The following is a 27501-nucleotide window of genomic DNA, read 5'->3' as shown; positions in this document are numbered from 1 at the left end:
TGGATAGGTGGGTGGATGGGTGGATGGGTAGGTAGGTGGGTGGATGATCTTTTCACTGCAGTGCACAAATACACTAGAGACTACTTCAATGAACTCCTTCACTGACTGCAACCTGGACAATAACTCAGTTTAAGCATATGGTGTGTATTCAGATCTCCACTGTTGCCACGTGGATGGGTGTGGCATCGTGTGAAACAAAATTACAGAGGCCACAAGCCTACAAGTCCTCTCCAACAGAGCTGGCTCTCTCCGGCTCCAGCGCCTGGGAAAGCTTATCTCTGATTTGCAAAGCTTGTCTCGGAGCTCCTTCTGGAGCCAGCCCCGCACTTCTCTGACATGCCCTCTGAGTGATCCTGCAAAGGTCAAGGCAAAGTGAGGCGCCATGTACAAGGGGTCCAGCGTTTGTTCTGGCTTCTACGATGCAGAAGTACAGCCCGTATCTCCACACCCCGCGACTCTCAGACAGCCGGCCTCTCACTCCCACAAGAGGTAGCCCACGAGGGAGTTGAGAGCCCTTGAGTGAACACCCAACGTCATCTCGGGAGGTCAGTCTGGGGGCATCTCCTGCCAGGAGGATGGTGGGCTCAGAGCCAAGATGTGCTCACTGCCTGTGTGAGCAGCGCATGCATCTTTCTGGGGATTGCAGTCCAGAGCTGCCAAGTGACCGATACATGACGACAAAAGACAAAAGAGATGGATGAGCAGGAGCCAAGAAGTGTGCTTGGTCCTGGGAGGTCTGGACCGTGACCCAAATGTATAAAACCGAGGACTGAGAATCGGGGGTCTCACTCATGACTGCCCAGGCACCAGCTGGCAGAGCCAGGAGTCAGAACCGCCCCCAACAGAGTCCAAAGCACCCGGGCATTAAACCAGAGCAAAGCCTCCACGGGATCCCATGACCAACCTCAACAGAGTCCCCATGGTCATGCTCGGACTGAACATCTGGTTAGAACACCTCTAGGTCATCCAATACGGAAGAGCATGCACTCATGGAAATGAGGTGACAGATACCCCTGGGAAGCTTCCCAGCCCAATATGACATTGACCACCTTCGAAAACAACCACCCTGGGAGACGGCTCCATTTGCCAATACATCGCCTGGACCGAATTTCTGCAGAGAAATGACCAACTGGTCAGCCATATTCTAATAACCAAAAGTTGGAAAGAATGTCACAGCTGAATAATTCCAAGTTCACTCCACGTGACGGGGCTTGGATGGTCAGGAATTCACAAAAAATGCTAACGAGAGATCAGCCAAGGCTTGGAAGTGCTCTTTTAAGGAAATTATCCACGCCAAACCAATTCTTCCATTTTCTAGGAGTTGGCTATTTCAGGATACAGTCTCACTGCCCGCCCTTGACATTGTCCCAGCCAGACTTTTGCCATCCAACAACAACTGTCAATTCAATGCACTCATGCGTCCCTCAGTCTCCACTCTCAGAGGTTCCCGACGGTACTCACTTATCTCTTGGAAACTCCCATTTTGGATCCTCGGGCAGTTCATACTCGGAGACCCCTGCCAACATGGGGGTGTCCGCCGTGGAGGAAAGGCGCGTCGTTATCCTCACCAATGGGGTGTTAGAGTTCATGGAGGAGCTGGACTCAGCAGACACCTGGATCCAAAATGCAAAACCGAAGATGTCATCCTGGTCTACCTTCCCGGGCTGGAAACCTACTGGGGCCCAGCCAGAGACTCGGTGCGAGAGCAAGAGGAGGGAGGGGTCAGTCAGAATCACGAACGTGGACCCAAAGGAGATGACCTGGAAGTCCACTCACTGCCTCTGTCCTCCAGCCTACACAGTCACAGGATCCACGCAAATGCTGCCGCCTCACGGCCATCTGTTCAGGAATTCGCTCTCACAGTTCTGGAGCCAAACGTCAATCTTCCCGTTCCAACACCTCAAGGCGGTCACCTGAGGACCGTGGACAGACCTCCCTGGCCCCTTTCCTCCCGTTTCACCTGCACGCAAACGAGCCCACCGAACCCAGGAGTCCCGACGTCCACTCTGGACGCGAGTCCAGGCCCAACTTGGGAAACGTGGTGAAAACTTTCAGAAAACCCGACCCCTCGCCGTCCGTATGTTCCAATGTGAGCCGAGTGTCCGAGGACCTAGGATTTGAACATTAGATGGGTCGTAGCTGACCTGCTGTCCCCCAAGTCCTTTCAGTCACACACTGGGAGCCATTCTCCAATTCTGACCTCAAACGCTATCCTGAAACACAGCCCAGACTGCTTGTCTGTCCCCAGCCCTTTTGGGAACCCATGGACGCCCAGGCAGGGAGGTGAAAATGGGCCACCATTTATCACCGTCAGCTTCCCAAACCAGTGCTTGGAAGTGGGACAAAGAGTTAAGGGCAAGAAACGTGCACCCTTGTTCAGCTTCCGGGGGTGGGGGTGGGGGGCTCCTGTCCCACCTAGCAGCACACGTGCGTTGCTAAGCTATTTTCTCAGTTCCTCGGATCAGACAAATGCTTATTTTGGTCTCCATGACCCGGTTTTGTGGCAACCAGTCACAGCAACCCTAGGGCCACTCAGCAGTATCTACAATTGAATTGGTGGGATTTTTTTTGGGGGGGCGGGGGGACCAAGAAGTTAGCTTTCAGTATTAAATACAGAATTTCTATGATCTTTTAAAGGTACCCAAGTAAATTCCCGAGCTTTCTAAGCTGTCTGTGGTACAGGAAATGGCACTGTGTGCCCACCCCCCACAGGCAGAAAACACCTTGGGAACTTGTGCTTAGGGATCATGCGCGAGAAGACCATGCCAATTGAGTCCAGGTCTAGCCAAATGGGGAAGCATCGGTGGCGACAGAGTTCAGATGCAACACGCTGAGGTCCGACACCTGGGACTCCTTCTGCACCCCGACAGCGTGGCCCTTAATTGAGGGCAGAGCCTGCAGCATTCCACCTCGGGTGTGCATGGCATTCTGGGATCCACTAAGAAGAGAGGAAATGAACTGGAAGGCCAGAGTGGGGACGCGACCAGCCAGAAAGCAACCCCCCTCCATCAATGAGCTCACAGAATGATGCTACCAGGGAAGGAGCCCCCGCCCTGCTAGAACACACACCTTGACAAAGTGCCCGGAGGAGGCCTGGAACTTAGCAGCAGTTTCCTTTGGGGGAGATTAGGGGTTGGAGAAGGGGAGAGAAAATAAGAGGAGGCTTCACCTCTATTATCTTTTAATTCCATGACCCCCACAAACTTCTTAAAGCCCACTCCCCTCCTATTTCAGAACTGTCTAGACTCTTTGGATTCTGTGACTAGGTAGGTGTAGTCCTGTATTCCTCTCATGTTGGAGAAAAAAAGTAATTTCTCTAAAAATAAGGGGGAGAGATTTCAAGAAAATACACACAGAAAAACAGGATTAAAAGTTGGTGGGATTTCCCCCACGCACTTTTTGGGAAGCCCCTCACAGCAATGACCTTCTAAGATAATAAGGATCTGAACCGAAGGCTGTCACGTCAGGGGCTGGAGCCCTGGTGGTGCGGGGGTTCCTCACGGGCTGTGAACCACAGGGTCAGAAGTTGGAAACCACCAGCCACACCTCAGGAGAAAGAGGAGGCTCTTCGACTCTGGTGAAGATGCATAGGCTTGGAAACACACAGGGGTCCTTCTACCCTGTCCTGCAGGGTCCCTGGGGCCAGAAATGTCTCGGTGGCAGTGAGGGTTTGTTTGTTGTTTTTTTATTTAATATCGAGGAGAGGGGGATAAGAGGGTCTTGTGCTTTATTGGGAGCGAAGTATGCTGACTTCTAAAATGAATGTAAAGCTAGCAGAAGCCTTCCTTTTGCCCTTCCTCCTGGGACCAGGCAGGGTGCACTGTCTCCTCGCGTCCACCACGTGCCCTCAGGCCAGCTCCCACTCATGATGCCTCACATGTGAGACTAAACTCTGCTCCACGGGGGTTTCCGTGGCCCCTCAACAGGACTTTCTTCCAAGGCACCTATGGGTGTCATGAAGCATCAGCCCCCCCGCTCGGTTAGCAGCCCGTGTGTGAACCATTTGGACCCCGTAGGATGTCCCAACGTCGGCTGTAGGGTGGCTTGTTTAACAGCAAAAAGACTTACCGTTCCACCTCAAGCTGACTGCTCTGTAGTAACCTATGAATCTTTACCCATGAGCCCTGGACAAAAGTTCACCCAGGCACACACGTTCCGGGAGGGCATGCCAGCCAGGTTCTAGAGTGCCAGCTCTTTCTAAAGTGGACTGCCTTCACCTTCACAGACTTTGTTATTTAAAATAAGTGTGTTTACAAAAAGGATTACTTAAGGAAATTCTGTTCAAATTAAAAGCAGGGACCCTGATGAAGCAGAAATCTGGAACACACTCTTATAAAAAGCAGAAGTGGGGAGGGCGCAGGGGAAATGCTAAACATCTAAGGAGCCCATCGCCCTGTCTACTGAGGCGTCTTAATTCTTACCTCCACACATTTTGACTATGCTTTTAAAATCCCCCCTAGGGCCGTAAAACACAACTGGCTCTTTGCTCATGGCGTCTGCCCCTGAGAGCAGGCTGTTCTGAGGGCGGGCACCCTGCCTCTCCTCTCTGGCTGGGCCTTCGTGGGTGCTCTGCTTCTCTTGTGCGCCACCCCCCTCCACAACAAGCCCCTCTCACCAGCCCCTCCTGCCAGCCTGTGAGACCCCTATCTCCCCTTAAGTGTAAAGCCACAGGGTCCGACCCCCGAAGAGAGAGGCCAGCTTCACCTCTAGGTCTCTCCTTTTCCCTCCTTTAAAAATATTCCATTGATAGGCTGATAAGAGATAGTGAAGTTATTTATAAACACTCCAAGAAACTGTTTTCCCATTTCCAAATCCTAGCAGGCACCCACCCCACCCCTTCTCTCCCGAAAGCACTTGTTTCCCCGTCTCTAATTCAGCTCCCTCACCCTCTGGAATCTCTTTACCTGTACCATCAATCAAGCTTTTAACCCCAAGTGCTTTCCATACTTTGCCACACTCGGGAGATTAAGCCAGGAAGGGGTTAATCACCCCACCCTTCCCTTAAAGGGCCTGAGTAACGTTATCTCTCAGTCCAAGATTAGATTTGAGTGTACCACCCAGAGCAGGGGCTTCCAGGGAGCAGAGCAGGGCCAAGCAAGGATGCCTTGGGAGCAGGGGACCCCATTTGTAGGCTTATTCCTGAGGGAGGGCTGGCCCCCCATCTCCACCCCCCTTGACAAAGGAACCATCTAAGGGTTAGGTGGGGGGGTCAAATTCCGGCCTCGTCCCGAAAATGAGGCCCTGAGGTTGACAGCCTCCTGCCCAGCGTCTTGCCTTCCCCAGCGCTGTCCGCCCATATCCAAACAAAATACTTCTGTCACCCCAGGCGGGGGAGATAAAGGACCAAGAGGTTTCTGGGGTCATTTATTTATTTATTTATTTGCCCCATAACAAAATGTAGAGAATTAGTCAAGGCTGTTAACTGGATACTTGCTCTTCTCCAATCTTCTTCCCTTCCCCCAGCCTGTCCCCTGGCCCGTCCCCACTCCCCCTGAGTAAACCTGTGGGGGCAGAGGAGGCCCTGGGGAGCTGGTGTGACCAGAGGGGACCCGGCTGTGGGCCAGTGGCTGTCAGGAGGCAGGGAGGAGAGGACCGGGAGGCGGCGGGGAGGCTGTGTCGCCACATGAAAAGGTCAGATCCCAAAGAAGCCACCCATGACCACTCCAATTACTCGACTGCTTTCTGGAGTCGGTGAGGTTCCTTAGGCCATTTGATTGACCAAAACACGGGACTGTTCTGAAATCCTCGTGTTCCGTCTGCTCGGTGGGGAACGAGCTACCAGAAGTGGAGCTCTCCTTCCCAGAACAGGGTGTGTTTCAACCCCTGACTAGGTTCGTCACCCCGTGTGTAGTGATCATTAATTCTCTGCCCCAGGGCCTTGCTCATGACTCCTCCTCCAGCATCTCTGTCCCAGGGAACGCAAGCCATGGCCCCAAAGGCACTGCTATAAAAGAGGGCCTTGAGTGCCCTTGGATTTTCTTCCAGGTGTCAGCCTACCTGGAACTGCAGCCAGGAGGGGAAAACAGAAGCCTGAGGGGAAAATAACTGTACCTGCGGCTGCGGGGAGCAGGTGAGCGCAGGAGCGCATGGCCCTCACCACCCAGGAGATGCATCAGGGCAGAGTGAACACGGGAGACAGAGTGAACCCCCATCCTGCCTTATGGAAGCTTCCAGAAAGAAGGAGCCCAATGTATTTGCTGAAAAGCTCATCCAAGAACCCCAGTATGTCCGCATGCCTCCTTAACAACTACCACCCCTTTCCTTTGCCTACACACACACACACACACACACACACACCTGATTCGTGGGAATCCAGGAAGACTCACCTTCTCTTTTAACTCAATGGGCATGTGTAAGGGCTGCTCTATGGCTCCCCGTGGCTGCTGGGTAGCAGCCGTGCATTTGGCACAAGAACCAGCAAAGTCAGGAAAGGGGGTGCAGGGAGGGACCTCTGCAGGGCTATGGTGACAGCACCCACCTAACACGCTGTGGGTGGCAAAGGGAGGGAGGCAGGTGACAAGTGCTTCTCCTGGTGCTTGAGATCCAGCGAACCAAACCAGGGGCCCCGTCAAAGGAAGCAGGGCCCGGGACATGCTCCCCCTCCACCAACAAGCTGCGTCTCTTTTTCCAAAGCCCATAAAAGACACAAAATTTCAAAAACAACCTCCAAAAAGCAAAATTCATGAGGACCGGGAAGTGAACACAAGGAATTTCTTCTTGGGTACGGGAGAAAAATAGTTTTGTTCCAAGGAGGAGGCAGGGAAAAGACCCATCTGCTGAAAGGCTGGCCCGCACTTAGGACACTCGGTGCAGCCCGGTGAATGCCAACAAGCAGAAGCCCCTGACTGCATCAGAAACGAGATGCCCAATGGGCACGTGGGTGAGAGGCCCCGGGGCAGAGCGAGGGGACTGCCAAGAAGATAGACCCGGGTCCCATCCTGAAGGTGCTGAGAGCTGTCTGTGTAACAGGAGGCTGGGCCAGCCAGGGCAGCCTCATCAAGCAAGAGGAAGCAACCGCCTCCAAGTCCCCCACCCCCCATTCCCCCACCTCCCCCTGGACAGGAGTACAGACTCACCTGCTGCCAGGTAAAGGCATGCTAGGCATCCCAGTGGTTACTCTCTCTGTCATCAATGTTGCTGCGGGCCCTCCTGGGGCTTTTTCATCCCAGCCACAGTCCCATGACCCTCTTTTATCCAGGGACCCGATAGGTATCTCCTGTTCACCCAAGGGGCGCTGCTTCCTGAGAGGGACTCCTTGTGAGGAGCGAATAACCCGGCCCCTTGGACGTCTACAAAGAGCTGTAGTGTGCCGACAGTCCCCGTGTAAACCAGTCTCCCACAGACGCCTTTCGCCTAAGAGTTGGTTTTCACCCACTGCCCTCTGCTCTGCTCATAGGGTTTGACCCCCTTGAAACACAAGGCCATCACACCTCCCGCCTTGGCCCCTGAGAATGCCAGCCTTGGACCAAGCCCTCAGTCAGTGAGGGCCGAGAAAGGGAGGGCGGCCGGGAAGGAACACAACATGCTTTCCATCATGGGGGAATGGGCGACACGTGACCAGCAGAGTGGAGAAGGGCAGTGGAGAACGGCCAGAGGCCAGAGAGCAAGGTAAACAGAGCGGCCAGGGCTGAAGGCAGAGCTTGCAAGGGCTCTGAGTCTGATCGGAGGATAAGTCAAAAAGCATCGCTCTAGAGGTTCCTGTTCATACCCGGAAGGGTTTATTCGCAGCCAAGTGTGTCTACACATGTCTCAGCGACGGGAGCGGCTGCAGACAAGTTCTCTCGGGCACACACTGGCCTTGGCCTCCCTCCTAAAGGACAAAAAGACCCTTAATAAAAAAAAGAGCACCTTACTACAAATCAAAAGGTACTGAGGGAAACTGGCTCCCCAGGGGCTCTGCTGGGCCAGCTAAGGTCCGGGCAGAGGTGCGTTCCGGAGAAGGTGGTGACCTAGCTGGAGACTCCCGAGGTTAACCTCAGAGGACCCAGGCTGACCGTGGCAGTGCATGATGGAGCTGAAAGATGCCCTGGTGAGGAAGCAGAAGCCAGGGGAGCATGCCTTGGGAGCTGTTCTTCCCCCTTCTAACAACACACCTGCTCACCCCTTGAAGGCTCTCCTAGGAGAACGCCATGGGCAAAGCTTACCCCCTAAGCTCTACAGCCCTGATCTCACCCCATTCAGACTTATTTCTCTGCCCCACCCCCACCCCCACCTTAACATGAAAAAGAAACAAGATCCAAGTCCCTTGGGGATGCCAAACCTGGGGTTTGATGGGGGTGACTCAAAGAGCCGAGAATTCTTCCAGAGGGGAGACCTGGACAGAGGCCAGGTCGAGAAGCAAACAGCGTCACGTTTTGATATTTCTAATGAAAACTCTCTCTCACTGTGTAAGCAATACTTTTTGACGTATCCTCTTAGGTGAAGGGGAACGAAAAGATTCACTCCTCTGAATGCTGTGCCCAAAGAGAAGGGAAAAGTCGGAAAACTCCAGCAGGCTTGTTCGGCAATGACTGCTGCAGCCCTGTCCACTGTAGCCAAAGGTGAGAACAACCCACTGACCGCGGTGGTCTGTCCACTCGAGGGGGCATGACTCCGCCCTAGGGAGAAACAGCCCATGCCGTACCATGGACGAACCTGGAAAACATCACGCTGGCCACCAGGAGTCAGACCCAAAAGGATGGGCATGTCCCATCCCCCTTATATGGACGATGCAGGCCAGAAGTGGATTCCTGGTTGTGGGGGAGGGACCGGTGGAGAGTTATTGCTTTGGGGGACTGAGTGTGTTTGGGGGAATACACTGTTTTGGAAATAATGGTTTAAAAAGGGAGGAAAGGGAACATTGTTCACAGTTGCAGAAGGGAGGTGGGGCGAGTAGGGAGGGTCAGGCCAAAGGAAAGGATTAAAGGACAATGGCCTAGACTAGAGGAACCAAATTACAGGTTTGCTTCAGAAAGCACCTTTTTCCCTATTGGGGGTATGGGGGGAGGGAGACAGGACTACCATTCCCACTGAGAACTCACTAAGGCTAGACCCCCAGAGGGAGGCAGCTAGCCCTAAGACTGCTGCTCAGGGGAACCTGTATGGGGTAGGGAGCAGCAGAAGGTCCCGGGTTGATTTACAATCTCCAGGCATGCACTAGGAATGACATAGGGATCGTGTAAAACGACCCCAGCAGGCTTGGTGGCAGGGCTGGCCCAATGGGCCCCCTTTCCTTTGCTGTTAGCACCACCTGGTCATTCACCGGAGCCTGACACAGACTCCCAATCCTCCCTCTGCTTACAACATGGCGTCAAGGAAACACACAAGGGGTGACCCATTCATCCCTGGCTGAAAACTGCCAGCTTCATGCCAAGACCACAGCTCACCACCTGGTCCCAAACCTTTCCTGAGGCCTTGTCCAGAAAATGCCACTGCAGCCTGAAGTCCTCACTTTCTTGAAGTACACTGCAGAATCACTCAGGCGTTTGCTTAAAACCTGGCTTCCCAGTCCCACCCAGTCCTATTGAGCCAGAAGCGCTGGCGCTGGGATAAAGATTCGGGCTTGCTGATAAACATCTATTAAATCTACTGAGTCCACACGCAAACCAAGCCAAGGAACCAGCCTTTTCCGTGTGCAGCATCCAAAGAAAATGCCTTCGCTGACATCAAGGCCCAAACACTTTGTGACCTTGCCATCTGCTGGCTCTCCACAGACACCTTTCTGGGAAGGATGGGGTCCAGGTCTCTCTTCCCCACTCACCTCGCAGGCTCCAACTGACCCTCATCCATCATCCGCAAAGGAAAATCCAAGCAATCAGGTGCCTGCACACGAGCAGCAAGTCCCCAGCAAGGCCAGAGCCCAGGGTTAAACACAATCCGCCCCCAGCTCCAGAGAAAAACCCTCTGCCCCCCCATGCACTGCCCACACCTGTGAATCACCAGCCACAGAATACCAGGGGGTGTCCATGCATAAAAGTCTATTTTTGGAACTGAAGGGACTGTGGTGCTAAAACTCCACTTCAGTTTTCAGAAGTATATCTCGGGCTGGTTTTAATTAAGCAGCAGCCCCGGATTCATCTTGGGGGGTAGCTTTCTGACCCGGATTTTTAAAAGCACAGGCAGACCTCACTTGGTCACAGTGAACTTTCTGCACCTTGCCACCCTTCTAGATTTTACTTTGGCTTTATTTTGTAACAGATGGAAGGTTAGCAGCACCCCTGCTTCGAGCCAGTGAATGGTGCCTATCTTCTAAGGACGCGGGCCCGCTTCCTGTTTCTGGGTCACGCTTTGATCATCTTCACTTCAGGGTTTTCCGTGACACCATTACACGCTTCACAGAGACCGAATTCTCTGCTACCGAGGCTATTCCAACTCAGGGCCTCCCTGCAGGACAGAGTTGGACCGCCGCTGTGGGTGCCCTAGGCTTTAGACATTTTAGAGCTGACGACAGCCTCATCTTTCTCCTGTGGACCAGCTAGTGGGTTTGAACCGCCGACCTTGTGGTTAGCAGCTCCAGTGTGCATCCCTCTACACCACCAGGGATCCTTTACAGGCGGCAGCGCTGTGTAAACCTAACTTCCACGTGCACTGGGCACCCGAGCCAACATTCATTTGCTTCATTGTGGAGGTCTGAAACAAAACCGGCCATCTCCTCTCTGAGGTCTGCCTCCAGGACAGACAGAACTACCGTTTCCGTGTTGGCCACTAACGGTACCAACTCCACGGAATAGCCCTGCCTGTCTCCAAACACCACCAGCTTAGGTCTCAAGCACAGGACAAAGGTGCTTCAGGTTTTGAAGAGAGAGACCCACCCAACATGCAAAAAGACACGTCCAGTCCTGCGGATGGGCTCTGGTCCATTCGCCCTATGCCCTTCTGGACTCCGGAGCTCGACTCGGAATTCCCATGAGGATACACACCCAGACCTGGCTTGACAATCTCCCAGCCCTAAGTGGGTGGCCACCCAAGGAGCCCGCTGGAGCCACCTGTGCCACAACAGCTCAGCGGAGCAGGTCAAACCGAAGTGGGAGGAGTTCTCGGAGCTGGCTGGGTCGTGGGGGGAGAGTAAAGCTCTTGAAACTCTTTATCTACTTTCTGTTACCTGTCTCCTCAGGGGGATGCGCTTGGTCAGCTTGTGAACGGCCGGCTGGCTGCCGAAGTCCGGCTTCTTAGCTGTCGTCTTCATGCGGCACAGGATGACGGTCACCACCATGCAGGCAATTAGGAAGACCCCTATGCAGTAAATGCCTATCTCCAGGTAGTCTGGGGAAGTGGCAATGTCCTTTTCTCTTACGGGAGCTGGATGGCAGGTCACAGGGCAGGGGGGACAGATAAGCAGGCCACAGAGTTAGGACACTGGACGTACACATTGCTCCGCATCAACAGGAATCGAGGAGATGCTGACCCATGCCCAAGACAAGGTGGGCTTCCCGATAATGCAATGCATTGAGAATGGCTTGGGCCGTAGACCCCTGCCTTGTACTGTTTCCCACTATAGGCCTAGGGTCCCTCAGTGCCCCAGGGCCCTTGGGGGCAGCCTCAGTGGGCACCCACAATCCAGAGAATAGTTGCCACCACGTTATGAAGGGTGGGCTGCTGCCAGGCCACTCTCTCTGTTAGACATCAGCGTGGCGTGGACAACAGCCTGCAGGAAGGGCACTCGTAATGGGCCCAGATGCACCAAATTAGAAGTTCTACATTTTGACGGGTGCCCACCGAAGTTACAGCGCCTTCATCTTTTTAGACCAGGGTCCTCCAGGCGAAGACGTTGACAAAATGACGTGTAACCCAGATGAACACATTGCCGCTACACATGAACATTTATCTAGTCAGCCCATCCCCCAAACCGCTTCCCAATTCTCCATCGACTCCAGATAAACCAGACCGCATCCCGTCTAAAGACAGCCGCTTCGTATGACTCAGAGCACCCGTACGATTTGTATTATTTTAACTTACTATAGAATAGAGGAATACTGTAAATTTAAAAGCATATGATACTCCTCCATCAATAGGTAGCTGGAATTTTTGTGCATCTGACTCTACGGATTGTAATCATGGTAACTTGTCTCTGAATGAAAAAGTAAATCGGCAATGGCGCCACCCGTGTGGTATGCTCGATTATTTAAGGCAGCACATGCTTATAAAAGCGTCCAGCAACGCCCTCTCCTTAGTGCTCCAGGGTCAAGCCACAAGCAGTGTATTTCCAGGGAGTGCGTCTCGGCAAACCGCATTCTCCGTTAACATGCTAGTAACTGCCAGGCAGATGGGTTAACAAGTGCCAATTGGGCACTGGCAGAGTGCGGCACTTCACGTAAAGCAAGCTCAACATAGGAGGTATTGAATGGTCTTAAGCAAATACATATTCACAGTGCAAATTCACAACAGGAGGGGGAAATAAATGAATGCAATGGTATTCAAGCCAAAACATGTTCATCAGGAAGGAAAAACAAAAAACAAAACACTTGCAAGGTAAGTCAAAACGCTCAGCCGCACAGCACACAATGAAACGGTGGATATATAGGTAACCAGGCGTACGACAAGCATGCAGGAAGGCACTGAACTCGGAAGCGAAGGCATTCGTGGCCGGAGCTAGAGGCCACGACACAGACTAGCCCGGGAGGCGGCAAAGAGGCAGGTACATCAGAGCAGGCAGCGATTAGCCAGAAAAGTCTGATGAGGGCCGAGATGCCCCAGGAAAGGCTCAGAGGCAGCAGCGTCTTAAGCAGGAGAGAGCTTTCTTGGATGTTGGTTTCTGCAGAAATAACATCCAGGCCGAGACGGCAGGGGCATGCTCTGCGGTACAAGCAAACCAAGTCTACTCCAAGACAGCATGCACCGATTCCCAAAGGTGGGCAACACACTGCTTCTGTACACCTGCCGGAGAGGTGCTGTCCCAGGCACCTGGACACACCCTGCCCCACAGAGTCACATCTGGTGACCATGAGGTGGGCGTGGGGCAGGGGCGGAGGGGGCATGACTACAATGGAGAGGTGAGGGGCGTGGAGGGAAAATGGAATTTGGAGTGAGGGGGGCGGGGGGAATTACTTTGATGCGTACAAAGTAATTTCAACGTTTTCCCCGTGAGACCAGGGGTTCTGCGGTTGACTCAATGGCTCGCTTAAGACGCGGGAGTCGACCCCTTTCGGATTCCAGGGTGGAATTGTACGTGACCGTCGATGGGCGGACGGGACCACACTGACAGCAAACTTCTTCCCGTTGGTGGGCTGTTTTATCGTTAGGCAAGGATCAAAAAGGCCCCTTTCTGAGAACAGAAGCTGTGTTCATTTGATAGCAATCGACCAGGAAGAAGGGAGACCCCAAGGAGAGGAAGAGCGGTATATACCTGGCAGAACGGTCAACCATGCAGAGTGAAAGGATATCCCAATAGAATTACCCGCCAAGCACGTATATTCCCCAGCATCCTCAAAAGTTACATTCCGAATATAGAGCACTTCAATCTCTTTGTCCGTGGTGTTAACACCCGCAGCCTAGAAAACAAGGAAGCAAGAGAAAGGGCTAGACGGCACAGGGATGATTGTGGAGGGGGCCGTGGAACCACGAGGCGTCGCACCGGTGGGGGCCTCGGCGGGTGCTAGGCCACCAGGAGATTCCGACTGCAGCCCATCCACAGAGCCCACACCCGAGAGACATGGACGGACACTGACCAGCTCATCTCCACCAGCCCGTCACCACACTGGCTTCACCACCTAGACATGCATGCGAGATCAAGGGCATGGAAAAACCAACCCACGGAGATTCATTTTCCTTTGCCTTCTCTTGAGGTTTTGGATTGAGGGCTGCTTTTCTGAACGTGGCAGCTTAAGCTCGGTGGGTTCTGGTCCCGTTGGCTGCAGATTTCCACCTTGAAGGGAATGGGCGGCTCCGTTCTAAAGGGCCGTGTTGTCCTTCCACACAGGGCAGAGAAAAAGCTCATGTGGAGATCTGGCAGGACCTCCTGGGCCCCGTGGGAACCAGCCAGGGCAGAAGGCGGTCTTGGTTATCAGGCTCCGGTCTGCTTCTGCCTGGCTCTCTGGCCTCCAGGGCATGGAAGGAAACCAAAGAAGCTAAGATCTCAGTAGCCACCAAACTGGGCCCTCTTACTCTGACGGCTGTTTTTTTTTTTTAACATTAGCATTTGAATGAGAGGCGATGACAGGCCTTCCTTTATTGACTGGAGCAGGCCCCCATCTCCATGGAGATATCAAAGTCAAAGGCAGGACCCCATCACCATGTTCTGCTGGGCAGATTCCTTCATGCCACCTTGGGGGTAGACGTAGGCATGAAGCCTGCTGGCAGGCAAGTGTCATGAATGCAGTGGGCACACGGATGGATGTTTAAAACGGTGCTCGTGTGCAGGAAGGATGGGAAATGTGCAGCCAAACAGAATAACCCAGAACCCGACGCTGTCGCTGAGCCAATCCGGACTCACTGTGACCCTACAGGGCAGGGAGAACTGCCCTGTAGGTGTTCCCACGTCTGTGAGTCTTTCCGAGGGCAGACTGCCACGTCTCTCTCCCGTGGAGCAACCAGTGGGTTTGATCCGCCGACCTTTCGGGGAACAGCCGACTGCTCAGCCTCGGCACCACCAGGGTTCCTGGACCCACCAGAAGCAACCACGTGCAAACTGGGTGGGGCGGAGCGTACTCCTGATGCAAAGAGCAAGCACTCTGAACGCCGTGGGCATTTTTCCATGGCTGCTGGCATCGAGCCAGCCGCATCACCAGAGAAAGATGATTGTCAATACACCAAAGCCACCAGAGTTATCCTACAAGCTGCCTGCAGTCTCCCCAAAGCACCGGCTCTTTTCAGCTTCTCTATTCAGCTTTCTTTAAAAAAAAAAAAAATGAATAAACAAATATGAAAAGAAGCAAAAACAAAAAACATTGTTACCTTGCTGTTTGGGCAGGACAGTGAGCCAGGCAGACTGGTTGGCCTGCCCTATATAATTGGAGACCTTACATATATACTCCCCAGCGTCCGCCTCAGTCACATTGAACAGGGCCAGCACTTCGGCATTGGAACTATTTATCCCCGAGTGCTGGAACAGACACAGGAGAACAATATAAAGGCCCACCAGGAAGGGGGTCACGCTGTCTGGGGTCCCACCACCAACACACCACAGGGGAACGACTTCCAGGATCTCTAACCAGCAGCAATCAGGGCTGTGGGTTTAAAAGATCAAGTAAGGCAACTCTAGGGGATGGACAGGACCCAGGGAGAGCCGGGGAAGGTGTGGTCGGGGCAGAACATGTCGGGAGTGTCCCACGATGGTTAGCTTGTGGCAGCATTTTTGCTCAAAAACCATCTTCAGCTAGACTAGAGGGAGGATGCTGCTGCTGGCTGCAGTTCTCAGCTGAGCAACCTGCGATTCTGGAGGAAGGGTGCTTTTTATAAGAGGCTTCTCTATGCGCCGAGAGGCCTAAGGGAGGCAGGAGGCAGCAGGGCTAGGGAGCAATGCAACGATGTCACTGCTCCTAGAGCCCCCATCTCAAAGAACAAGTCGGCTTGGGCGGAGTGGAGGGGGAGCGGAAATCAGTCAGAGAGAGGCTGATGCTACTTCAATGGGGACCTCCAAGGAGCCAAGCAAGAACAACACGGGAAAGAAAATATTCAAGTTCAAACATTTCGCTAACCCGTGCTGCCTCCACGGAGTGTCAATGGACCCCAAAGTTGAAGGGTTTGGTTATTGTTGTTGCTGGTGGCTGGGATTCAGGTTTAGAAACATCTAGATCCTCTCTAAAGATGGGCACGGACATGTGAAGCCAAGTGGCATTTTAATCAAAACCAACATCAGAGCAGAGCAAACATTGGCACAGGGCCTAGAGTTTCCCGGACTTTCTTGTGTACCCCATTCTTGCCGACCCTGTCACCACCACCACCCGGTCAGGGAGATCCAATCATCATCCCACCTTTTCCTAGATGTGCAGCTGAGCCTGATGTCTTCTCCAGGGTCTCCAGGCTCTCATCAGGAGCTGAACTCCTCAGCCTCCAAGCCTAACCTACACCCTCCACCTGCCCCCACCCCCACCCCCAGTCTTCTGGAGCATTAGAGCAGGCCTGGTGATCTTCCAAACTCCCCAACACACTCAATCAAGGGGCCAACCCAACAATGAGACTCATCTCCTCCCAAGTTCAGCAAGAAAGCAAAAACCACGTGGCCCCACCTTTCAAGACCCCAGGGTGGGCTCCTTGGAACCTGGAAAGTGCTCACCTTGAGAACCTTCAGGTAGGGCAGCCCGTCAGGCCCGTACTTGCTGCCGTTCTTTTCAACATGCTTGATCCACTGGATGTGGGGCTGGGCATCGCTGTACACTTTGCAGACAAACTCCACGTCGCCCCCGACCACGGTGGAGGCATTTGCTGGCAGTCCGGCTTGGAGGATAGGCCGGTGTGGGGACCGCTCTGATGGAGAGCAAGGGGAAAGGGAGGGCAGGGGAGGGAGATGAATCAATGAGTTATGCTGTCCAGAGGGCTGTTGGTGAACTCAAGCCAAAACGGCCTGCAGTCTGCTGGCTGACTCCATAGAAATAACACCAGGGCCCAAAGCATAACATGGACTTCAAAGGAGACCACTGGAGCGCTACCCTCGTAAGAGGAGACTTATTTAGAAAATTGAGAAATGCGCTTATTAGAACCCAAGCTGGCGGTTGTCCACGGCCACCTAACGAACAAGGGAAAAAGATCTTATGTTGAAAATCTAGAAGACAAATGGCAGACCGGGTGTGTTCTTTTAGACACCCCCCCCACCATCCATTTAGAATAACTTCACAGGCTCATGCTGACCTTCTTAGTTCTGCAGCCAAGGTTATAACTAACGGTCAAGGTCGACCAGGACAGCAACACTGGCTCCTACAAGCACAGTGTCTCCCTGAACATTCCTAAGACACCCCCAGAAGGCCAGCAGATGTTTTAAAAATACATTAACCAAAAGCTAACGACCGCGGCTATGCACAAATCCAACGAACAATCGAGGCTCTCTTTACTGTGGTGTGGAAGTTAGAAACTTTTATAAAGTCAACTTGAAGAAGTCTGCAAGGATAGGGGTAGACTCCAACCTGTCAATCCTGTAACAGTCGGATGATGCTTCCTCGGGGAAACCTCCTCCTCTCTCCCCTCCTTCACTCTCCTGCCTGCTGGCCACCCTGAGAGCTGCCGGAGTGCTGCCGTGACTACACCCACCGGCCCAGCCCACTGTGATCTCTCTGCGTTCTGCATCATTGCATGCGGCTGGGAGAGGCTGAGGAGGGGCTTGCAGAGCGGTATTAGACGTAGGGACCTGAGTTGGACTGGGCTGGGATGCCTTCTTGATATGATTACTTCTTGATAGGAGGCTCTTTCATGTACATGTATGAGAGCCACTGGGTTTCTCTATTCACTCATGGAATTTATTCCCTCCCTTCCTTCATTTTTAATCCATCCACTCATTTATTTGGTATTTGTCTACTGCAGTCTTATGCCAAGGAACCCTCATGGTGAAGAGCTTGGCCACTAATCAAAAGGTGGGCAGTTCTAGCCCTCCAGCTACTCCTAGTCGGCTACCGTGAAGATGACGGGCTAGGAGTCCCTGTGGGGAAGTGCTCTGCTACCATGCATCAGGATGGACGCCCTACAGCACACAGCAACAGCCACCAATGCGCACAACTAGCTTGTGATGACAGGCAGAAAGGTTGCCGGCTCGAACCCACCAAGTGACGCCATGGAAGAAGAGCCCGGGGGATGTGCTCCTGTAAAGATGACAGCGGAGAAAAGCCCATGCAGCTGGTCGGCTCCTGGCACCTGGGGGACTGTACGTGATGCAGAGCTCCCTCAGCGTACACAGGTGCCGAAAGAGATGCATGGAAACACAGGGTCAGAAATGCTAGCGATCGGGTCGCCTGTCCTGAAGCAGGCACCGCAGACTGCTCTGCGCCCTCCCTCGCCTCCCCGGCAGAGCAAAAACCTTCCGTGCCGTGCCCTCCTATCTGACACCTGCAAGCACTTCCCTCCAGTCAAGAGAGGGTCTTGGAGTCCATCCTACGGAGGCAGCCAAGGACAGGTACACTCGGCCAGGACACGAGGCACCTCAAGGAAGTAGGGGCTCGGCCATCCTACTGCAGCACCCTCTGAGACCGAGACGATGCCGCCATTACAAACATACTGGAAGTTTCCTGCATGACGAGCCCACCATCAGCCACACCAGGACAACGCCAGCCCGGGGACCCAGCCACTCTCCTTCTCTGTCCACCCCACTAGCGGCACCTCGGCCTCTGCCCTCCAGCTTACACGATGGCCGAGGGGGACGAAGAGGACCCAGCTAGTCCCACTCAACGACCCCCGTGCTGCCGCTGAGCATTCCCACGCCAATGGGCTGCAAGCAGCCAACGGCAGTGACTGCCCCCTAGGCCTCTCTGGAGTAAGGGCCTTTCTGATGAAAATGCTACTTTGTGCAATTTGGGGGGCAAGAGCCAGGCCGTATGAAAATTGACTTTATTGTATGAGCCTGCTGCTGGTCTTTAAAAACTTAAAGAAAGGAAGAAAGACTGCAATGGTTCCCCTCAGCACAGTTCACTCCCAAATCCCCCATCACTTCTCAAACACCCACCTATTCACACAGCAAAGATAAGAACTCCAGAGCCCCCAGTGAAGTCATTCATTGGCCCCCAAGATCACCCACGGAGGCCGCACAATGAATCCAGACTCTAGGTAATTATGGGCAGAAAGCATCACAAGGCTGAGGTCCCTTTGAAGCATCACCAGAAAATCCTCCCCATTTGGCTGATACCCTGACCCACAGATGGGTCATGGGGAGCCTTCCCCTGGGCTGGCAGCCTGCAAGGCGCCATCAGCACCGGCTTGTAGCTGGCAGTGACCAAGGCCTGGTTCCACCAGGCTGGTCCCATCCACCGGGAAGGACAAGGGCATATGAGCTCGCTCTCCTTTCACTCCACCAGCCCTTCTACCAAGGGGCGGAGCTGAATAACAGGGCCCTCTGCAGAGTCCTGGTGGTACAGGAGTGTTACATGTCTGACTGCTAACTGCAAGGCTGGTTGTTCAGATCCAATCGCTGCTTCAGGAGAAAGAGATGTGGCAGTCCAATTCTGTAAAGATGACAGTCTCAGAAGCCCGATGGGGCTGTGCTACCATCCTGTAGGGCGTTATGGGTTGGATTTGACCCATCACTAGGTTTGGCGAGGACTGTCTCTTTGCAGCTCATGTGCTATGACGTTTCACTCCTTCCCGCAAAGGAGGGGACTGCAGGTATCACACCATTCCTTGGCTCAGCTTTCCAGTCGTGTGTGTATGTGTGTGTGTGTGTGTGTGTGTGTGAAGATAAGTGTGGACAGTGAACTGAAGTATCGATCCCGAGAAACATGGGCTCTTTACAAAGCCTGAGGTGTCCTCCGTCAGCTCACCTGGATCCCTAACCCCGGCCTTGGTCTTCAGCACATGGGCTTCTCATACAACGATTCACCCGACAAGCAGACATTCTCATACAAGCAGACACCCGACCTGGAATACCAAATAATGATCCCTGAGAACAATGGGTGCTTTTAGGCCCAGCATCCCGGCCTGAGTCAGCCTTCCACGGCGAACAGTCACTGGGGCAATCCTGGCAGGCCCGGTAGGTTCAGCACTGCCGTCTTGTTTTACTTGCGGTCAACGTGCTGGGGAATTTGAACTATTAAGTTATTCCACTGCTATTGTGACGATTTACATACACATACACACACACACACACACACACACACACACAGCACCACCTTTGAAAAGGCTTCTCCTGTGATTACATTTGCAAATTACTGCATACTAACTGTTCCCCATGTGCAGTCCTGAATTCATCTTTTCAAACTTTCTCACCTTATACAAAAGAACTCCTTAACCACTGAACGACCCCCACACACACATACACACCGCCCCTGGCCCTTTCTCACTTTGGGCACCAAAAAAAACCCCACACAAAACCTCAGCAAGCAGGATCACCCATAAGAGAAACCTTACCCTGTCTCCCCAAACTTATTACAGCTGCCGTCAGTATCAAGTGAAACCTTAGAGAATGTTATTTAAAATGTTTTCTGAAAGTCAGTAGGCTTCATGTTTCGTTTCTCCACATCAGGCTTTGATTTCCTTTGCAACCTTATTCCCTGCCCTTAAACAAGTCAGAGAAGGAGGTCTGAAACATCTTGGGAGGGGTCCTGGCATGCCAGGGCTTCAGAGAAAGAACCCCGCTCCCCTCCGCCAGGCCTTCATGAGTGGTTTCCCAGGCTCAGTGACCTCTGAGTGAGTGACAGTGTGTCCACACCTGATGTCACTTCTAGAAACTCCCCTGGCAAAAGATGGCAGCTGGGCAGCATGGACAATGCCCCTGTGGCCGAGCGCTGCCAGCACAGAGCGCCTGTCCAGGCCCCCTGAGGACGCAGACCTCTGGTGCACAACCCCTTGGCTGCCAGTGGATCGAGAAAAAGAACCGTGCGTGAGTTATCTCCGGATGAAAGAAGCAAGCCAAGTACTGGCTCCTCTCGTGTTCTCTGATGTGATAACAAAAAATTCCATCTTCCCCACCACGCAGGATTTACAGGTTTAAGCTGGGACTTCTTACAGCATGTTGGATGCTCGGATATCATAGAAAACAGATTGTCAGTGGGGAGTGAGGTATGGGCAGGGAATAGGAAAGACAGGAGCATGTAGGGAATCTCCAGGTTTGCGGAAATGATGACCCTGTGCCCACCAGGTTGCAGACGGACAACCCACGACACAGGCTGGTCACACCCTGAGAAGGGAAATTCTGAGGTCCCTCCCTGTGTGGACAGACACTCAGCTGCCCGAGAGTGTGCGGTTGCTGCCCATGGGCCACCCATGGGTGCTGACAGGAGGTGCCACCCTCTCGAAGCGTGAGAGACGCCAACCCAAGTATTTGTCCCCCACCCCACCCCCAACTCCCTTTTTGAAGAATTTATTCCAAATGAGCCTAGCTCACAACACAATGGAGATCAGCAGTCAGAGTTCAATGCCGAGGCCCCACCCCCGAGTCTCAAGTCCTGCTCCGTAGCTGAGCACCCCAAGCGAGGCCCAAGACTTTGGGGAGAAAGCTAACCCAGCTTTGTTCCAAGAAGTGATTAGTGAGTGAGAGAAAAGACCTGGGGGACAAAGAGTAAATCTTTGCTCACTGACCACTGCAACTGCATAACCTGCCAGTCCTCCCGGGGATCTGATCAGATCTACAGCTTCTGCTCAGACAGGGCAAAGGCCACTCTAAAATAGAGGTCTACCAGGCAGTGTGGCCCTCGGCCTGCGGGCTCCTGCGGCCCCGAGTCAGAGGAAACAGGTTCTCAAATGACACCCATCAGGCCTTCAGGCCTGGCATCCCTGCCTTTCCTAGCAGACCAGGGCTCCTTGGGGTTTCTCCACCCCCCTAAGGCCAGCGCTGGCCCAAAGGGCAGTATCAAAAGCCGCTTGACACTCCCGGACAGCAGAAACACTGCGTGACTCCAATCACATCGAATGCCCAGCGCAGTCTGAAACCAACAGTCTCCGGCTCACTGAAGCGGCGGGGACAATCTCACCGCTCTGTCTTCAAATGAAAATCAACATTTAATTACGCTGCAGCCAAACTGGCCCTGTCTCAGCGCCTCAGACGGGCTGACTGGGGCAGGAACGCAAGAACCACCACCAATCCTGCTGCTTTTCTTTTTTTAAAGCCTAGCTTTGCTTTTTATCACCCACCCCAACCCCAATTCTCTCTCTCTCTAAAGAGTGGGCGGTGGGTGCTTCTGTAGCACGGGGAACACACCAAACCAGTTGGCAGGCGCATGGTCATTAGGAGCCAGAGGAGGATCAAAGGCCTGTGATGTCTGAGGAGCCCCATAACCTGCTAGACACCTCACGCTAATTACAATTAGTAGAACGAGCTCACTGCCCTGGGCAGACTCCGCCCGATGCGCACAAACCAGACAGGCCACCTCAGAGTCCGGTCCGAGTTTTGTTGTGTTTCCCAAAGCTTTCTGCAGTCTGCGGGTATCAGCAGGAAAAGATGGTTGCGGGGGTGCTGTAGATGGAATTGGGTCCTACACCCCCCGCCATCCAATATGCTGTAAATTCTAACACCTGTATCTGTGGAAAGGAATTCCAGGGACACCACTGTTGACAGCTCTGCTGTTAACCGGAAGGCGGTGGTTGGGATCCACCCAGCACCGTGGAGAAAGGAAGGCTTTGGATACAGCCATTCTCAAAAAATTACCCCAAGCGCTCACTGTCATTGAGTGGAAGCCGACTCATAGTGATGCTATGGGACAGGCTAAAGTTGCCCCTGTGCGTTTCAGAGCCTGCGACACTTTACAGAGCCGTCGTTTCTACTGGCTGTGACAGGGGGCACTTGTTATCCTGAGCAGGAAACCCAAACCCCACACCACCGCGTTGCCGTTAATGCTAGTCTCCTTTGGGAATGGGGGGTCCAGGTTAAGGAGGCCCTCTCCATCAGTGTAGGGAGGAGCCCTGATGGTGTAGTGGTTACACGTTGGGAAGCTGCTAACGGCAAGGTCAGCAGTTCGAAACCACCAGCCACTTTGTGGGAGGCAGGCAGGGCTTTCTACTCCTGTGCAGCGTGCCAATCTGCAAAACGCATGGGCTGTTCCCTGTCGGGTAGGGTCGCTCTGAGTCGGCATCAAGTGGATGGCAGTGCGCTCGGGGTTGCTCCTAATGTTTTGTTGCATCAGTGCAGGGAAGGCGCTTCGATGGAAAGTAGCTGAGCACGCAGCCACTGCAGGGAAAGTCAGAGGTTCAAACCTACCAGCCGTTCGGTAGGGGAAACTGGTAGTGTACCCCCTCCCTCAAGGATTTACAGCCTTGGAAATGCCCTGGGGACACCTCCTCCCTTCTGTCCCACGGAGGTAGCTGGGATGGACACTGGGTCTGTGGCAAAGGGTGTCAGCGTAGGGCATGCGTACACCTGAGCACGCACAGAAGCTGGGAGAGGCAGATTCACGGGGCCACCCCCAAGGAAGGCCGAAATGATGGCTGAGCACCCAAGACCCAGCCCCTCTTCCCCCTGAGCAGACACAGAGCCCGCTCCTGAACTCACGAGAGTACGTCTGGTTTGTCACAACCACCCCCCCTGGGGACACCTGTGGCCCAGCAGCAGTGGGGGAGGAAAGAGTGCTGCCCTTTCAAAAAGGGCCAAGCGGCCACGGCGGATGCTCAGGCTTGTCTCTCTTCTGGGACAGGCACCCTGGAGTTGAGCTGTCCTCCCAACCTCCCAGCCTGGGCCTCCCCTCAATGTCTGACTGGGGTCCTCCTCCCCTTTCCGCTGAGTGTCAACGCCCCCTGCCTGGACGTTGGACACTGGAAGCCCTTGCAGATGTGGGCTGGGTGGGATTCCTGCTTCCGGAGATAAGCAAGTCTGTTCCCTGAGGAGCAGACTTGTTTCGGGGGGCAGCAGGAAGTCTCTTCTCTCCTGCTCTGAAGTCACGAGGTGCGTTAAGGAGGCTGGGCTATGTGACACACAGGAGCAAAACCCCACCCAGTCCACTGTCCTTGCTGGAGACCAAGTGCCTCCCTAAGGAATGAATGAGGATCTTCTTCGGCTTGGGGCTGAATGGCTTCCACCAGCGGGGTGTCACTTGGGGTCTTGGGCAAATGATAGGAGCAGGCTTATACCTCCAGGGTTGAAGACACCCTGGGCTCCCCATCTTCAAAAAGCTTGGCCAGAACTTCCAGCCTGGGTGACTCGTAAGCTGCACCAGCTTTGGGTTGGAAAACACCTCTTCCTCTCTTTTGGCTCAAAGGATACACGGAGAAGGTCACAGTATTATTGAGTGAGCGGGTAACGATGGACTCCCAGGGTCAGGAGAGCCGGCCTCCTCCATTAACAACGTCTATTTATCTTGTCCGGCTTACTAAAGGAGAGCTTAGCTCTTTCCTCAAACAAAGGCCTCGCACCAGACCTCTCCCTGGACTTAGTCAGCATGAGCGCTGACGCGAATGTCAAACTCAGACGTCAGGCTCCCGGGGCCCCAGCCCGAGGAGCTGGGGTAAACACAGCTGAGCCCAGGTCTGCTGGGGATCTGTACCGCAGGCCTAAGCACCCCGCCGATTGCCACGGGGGTGCAACATCTTTCAGGGACACGGGATTATCAGCTGGTGCCTGCTCCGTTGGGTTCCCTCCACGGGAAGGGTATGCTGGAAACATTTAAACATAAAATAAAGTCCAGGGACTACACATCAAACAAACTCTCACGATAAAGGCTGAGCACCTCATGAGAACATCTTCTCCTAAATGGTTTGTAAAAAGGAAGTCCCGCACCCCCCCTCCCCCAAGACAGCTCTGCTCCCTTACGAAGTTCGTGGGGTCTACAGGGCTCTGCTCGCAAAGGGGGGCTTCTGGGGAAGTGCGGCAGGACATGCCCCAGAAGAAAGACCTGGAAATCTAATGACAAAACATGAGCCACTGGACACCCGGCATGACTCAGCCGTGCACTTACACACACGGGTCGCCAGGAGCCAGATTCCGCTTGAGGCCAACCGGTTTCATGGATCCAAAAGGACCTAGGTGGTCCGCCTCAAGAAAGCCAAAAAGAAATTCACACTGAGCAGTAGGGATCATCGAAGTCGAATGTTGCAGGTTTGTTTTATTTTCCTTCTTCTTTTTCTATTGCAGAGCCAACACGACGGCAACGACTTCCCTGGCCACCAGAAGGGACAGGCTGGGATAAATCCTGCTCCTCCCTTGAGCAGAAAAAGCAGGGCCATTAATCAGAGGGTCGCAGATCAATACACACTGACGCAGAAAGCCGTCCGTGGTGATGTGGTTGGCAGGCTGCATGAACTCCCACCGTCTAAAAAGCCTCTCTCCCAAAGGAGGTCTAGAAAAATCTATCAGGCCAATCTTGGGAGATGTGGTGTGTTGCTCCTGGTTGGGGGCGGGGGTGGGGGGTGGGGGACACACGAGGCTGGGTTCGGGCTGAAGTAAAAGCTTCCAGCCAGTGCGAGCAAACCAAAAAAATGTCTCTTTTTGACACAAGCATCATGAGAAATTGGGCCAGAAACTCTTGTTTTGGTTTCTCGGAGACAGAGCTCAGACACTGAGTATTCTCAGCCCCGACCCCCTTTTACTGAAGTGGAAGATGCATCTTCCTTGGGCGAAGCTGCTGGTGGGTTCGAACCACCGTCTTTTGGGTTACCTTAACAACAGTGCCACCAGGGCTCGTGAAAAGGACAACCAAAAGTCAAAACCAAACTCGCTGGCACTGAGTCCTTTCTGACTCACAGTGACTGCACAGGTCAGGGTAGAGCTGCCTCTGGGAGTTTCTGAGACGATTCACTTTTGATGAGAATAGAAAGTCTCGTCTTTCTCCTGCAGAACCGGCTGGTGTTTTTGAACTGCTGATCTCTTGGTTAACAGCCCAACTCGTAACCCTTATGCTGTCGGGGTTCCTTAAGGGAACAACAAGAACTCTGAAAGTTGTTCTTCCAAACCCAAGCCTGGAGCCTCCCTGGGGAGCGTGTCCCTATTACAGCACGGGGCTGGTCTTTCTGCCCTACCTTCTCCTTGCCCAGCGTGAGGCGGGGACTGAAGCGTGGGTGTGTTCTCAGGGAACAGGGGCGCACAGTCACAACCCTGCGAGGGTGTCCTTTAAAGGAGTGAGCAGACAATGGCCCCTGTGCATTCATTCGCACACACCCTGATGGCACACAGCACGCTGTGGCACGACTAGGTGAGTGTAGAGAAGATGCCCCCTGAAGCTCTGATACTCCAGAATTTGCACAACATGAGCCCTGGTGGGTCTGTGGTCAAGGGCCGGGCTGCAGCCGAAAAGCTGGCAGTTCAAGCCCACCCACCGCTCGGCAGGAGGAAGAAGAGGCAGTGTGCTTCGGGAAAGCCCTGGAAGCCCACCAGGCAGGCCTGCTCTCTCCTGAGTTGGCGTCCACTCAACAGTGAGGGTGTTGGTTGTAAAGGCCCCCGTGCACCAAGTCCAATAGCCCCGTGGACGCATTCGGAGAGAGCCTTGCTAAGTCCGGCCCGGTATCCAGCACTTACCCGCCCAGGGGCTAGTAGCAGAACCTCCCCTCACAAAATCCCGGGAGGCATCAAAATGCTGCATCCTTTTTGCTCACCCCAGAGGTTCAACGCCAAGGACCCCACCGGAGAGCACCTATTAGCCCACTTCCCAGCCATTTCTGGGGACCTGGTGGCTGAAGAGACGAGGGCCTTCCTCCATGATTGACAGCAAGAGGAAGGAGGCCTGCCTCTCACTACTAACAGCAAGGTCAGCAGTTTGAAACCACCGGCCACTCCATGGGGAAAAAGACAAGGCTTTCTGTTCCTGTAAAGGGTGCAGTTCTACCCTGTCCCACAGACTCGCTCTGAATGGACCCGTATGGCATGGAGTTTGGTTTGGTTTTCCAGCCACCTGGGCCAGGGCCCCTGGCAGACTCTCAAGTGATCAAGAATCTTCCTTTCTCCCCACGCTGGGGCAAAGGGCAGCAGGTGGCTTGCAGAAACCATGGAAAAACACGCTGATCACCGCAAAGCGCCAACATGCCCCCGAGCAGGCTGCTCTGTCTGCTCTTGTGACCCCAGAGAGCCGGTACCCCGCGGCACCGCCTGCTCTTGGCCTCCAGGAGGAGGGACACCTTGCTGGGGCCAGGGCTGCAGAAAGGGCTGCTCTGCCAGCCACTCACCAGCCTTTGCTTGTTGGAGCTCTGATTGGGAAACAAGTGTGAAAAGTGACCCTTTCTGGAAGCTGCCCCACAGGACGGGCAGGACTGACCAGGGCTGGGCTGAATGCCACAAAAGAAAAGGCAACAAAACAATTCCCTGACATCGGCTCAAGTCTGACATGCAAGAGGGTCCAGGTGATGGCAGCGGCCATTCAGAAGGAGTTCCGCCGGCACAGTGTTCAGCACCCAGTTCAAACCCCCCAGCCGCCCGCCACTTGGCAATAGACAGATGTGGCGGTCTGCTTCCAAAGATTCCCAGCCTTGGACACCTGACGGGTCAGGTGGACTCTGTTCTACAGGGTCACTCTCACTCAGACACTGAGTCCGTGCCAGCACGCAGCGACCGTATAGGACGGGGGAGAATCGCCCCTGTGGGTTTCTAAGAATGTAACTCTGTACTGGGGTAGAAAGCCTCCTGTTAATCCCATGGAGGGACTGGTGGCTTCAAGATGCTGACCTGTGGATGGCCCAGGATTGGGGAAGGGTGTGGCCTGAGTCCATCTGGTTTGAGATAGAAGAGCGATGAACCGCATGAGCACGGCAGTGATGGAGGAAGAGAGGCACCCCCCCACCCCCTGAAGACTGCCCGGGCGCAGATGCTGAAGAGACGAGGGCGGGCAGCGAGAGAAAGAAGGCCTTCCCTAGGGCTGGGGTTCTGAATTGGAACTTCTACCCTCCTACTACAAGGTCGGTGGTTCAAACCCACCAGCGGCTCCTCAAGAGAAAGATGAGGCTGTCTGCCCACATAAAGATCGACAGCCTCGGACCCCGCCGATTGCCATGGGGGTGCAACATCTTTCAGGGACACGGGATTATCAGCTGGTGCCTGCT

General features: G+C 53.9%; 1 protein-coding gene across 10 annotated transcripts in view; it reads right to left on the bottom strand.

Annotated features, from left to right (window-relative positions):
• FGFR2 (fibroblast growth factor receptor 2) overlaps window positions 1-27501 on the bottom strand; it is a 125040-nt gene that overhangs the window by 23844 nt on the left and 73695 nt on the right. For 4 of the 10 annotated variants that reach the window (XM_045291220.1, XM_045291217.1, XM_045291221.1 and 1 more), the window contains 4 exons: window positions 16190-16380; window positions 14869-15016; window positions 11075-11277; window positions 1462-1613 (listed from right to left, as the gene is read on the bottom strand). In XM_045291220.1, the coding sequence (XP_045147155.1) occupies window positions 1462-1613; window positions 11075-11277; window positions 14869-15016; window positions 16190-16380 (694 nt within the window). Of the gene's footprint in view, window positions 1-1461; window positions 1614-11074; window positions 11278-13321; window positions 13467-14868; window positions 15017-16189; window positions 16381-27501 lie in introns of all 10 variants that reach the window. The other 6 variants (XM_045291218.1, XM_045291222.1, XM_045291224.1 and 3 more) reach the window with 3 other exon arrangements.

Source organism: Echinops telfairi, unplaced genomic scaffold (genome assembly GCF_000313985.2).
Source record: "Echinops telfairi isolate 266 unplaced genomic scaffold, ASM31398v2 ScPeMD7_70;HRSCAF=299, whole genome shotgun sequence".
Lineage (NCBI taxonomy): Eukaryota > Metazoa > Chordata > Mammalia > Afrosoricida > Tenrecidae > Echinops > Echinops telfairi.
The sequence above is the reverse complement of the archived record's forward strand: the minus strand, read 5'-3'. Positions and strand labels throughout refer to the sequence as shown.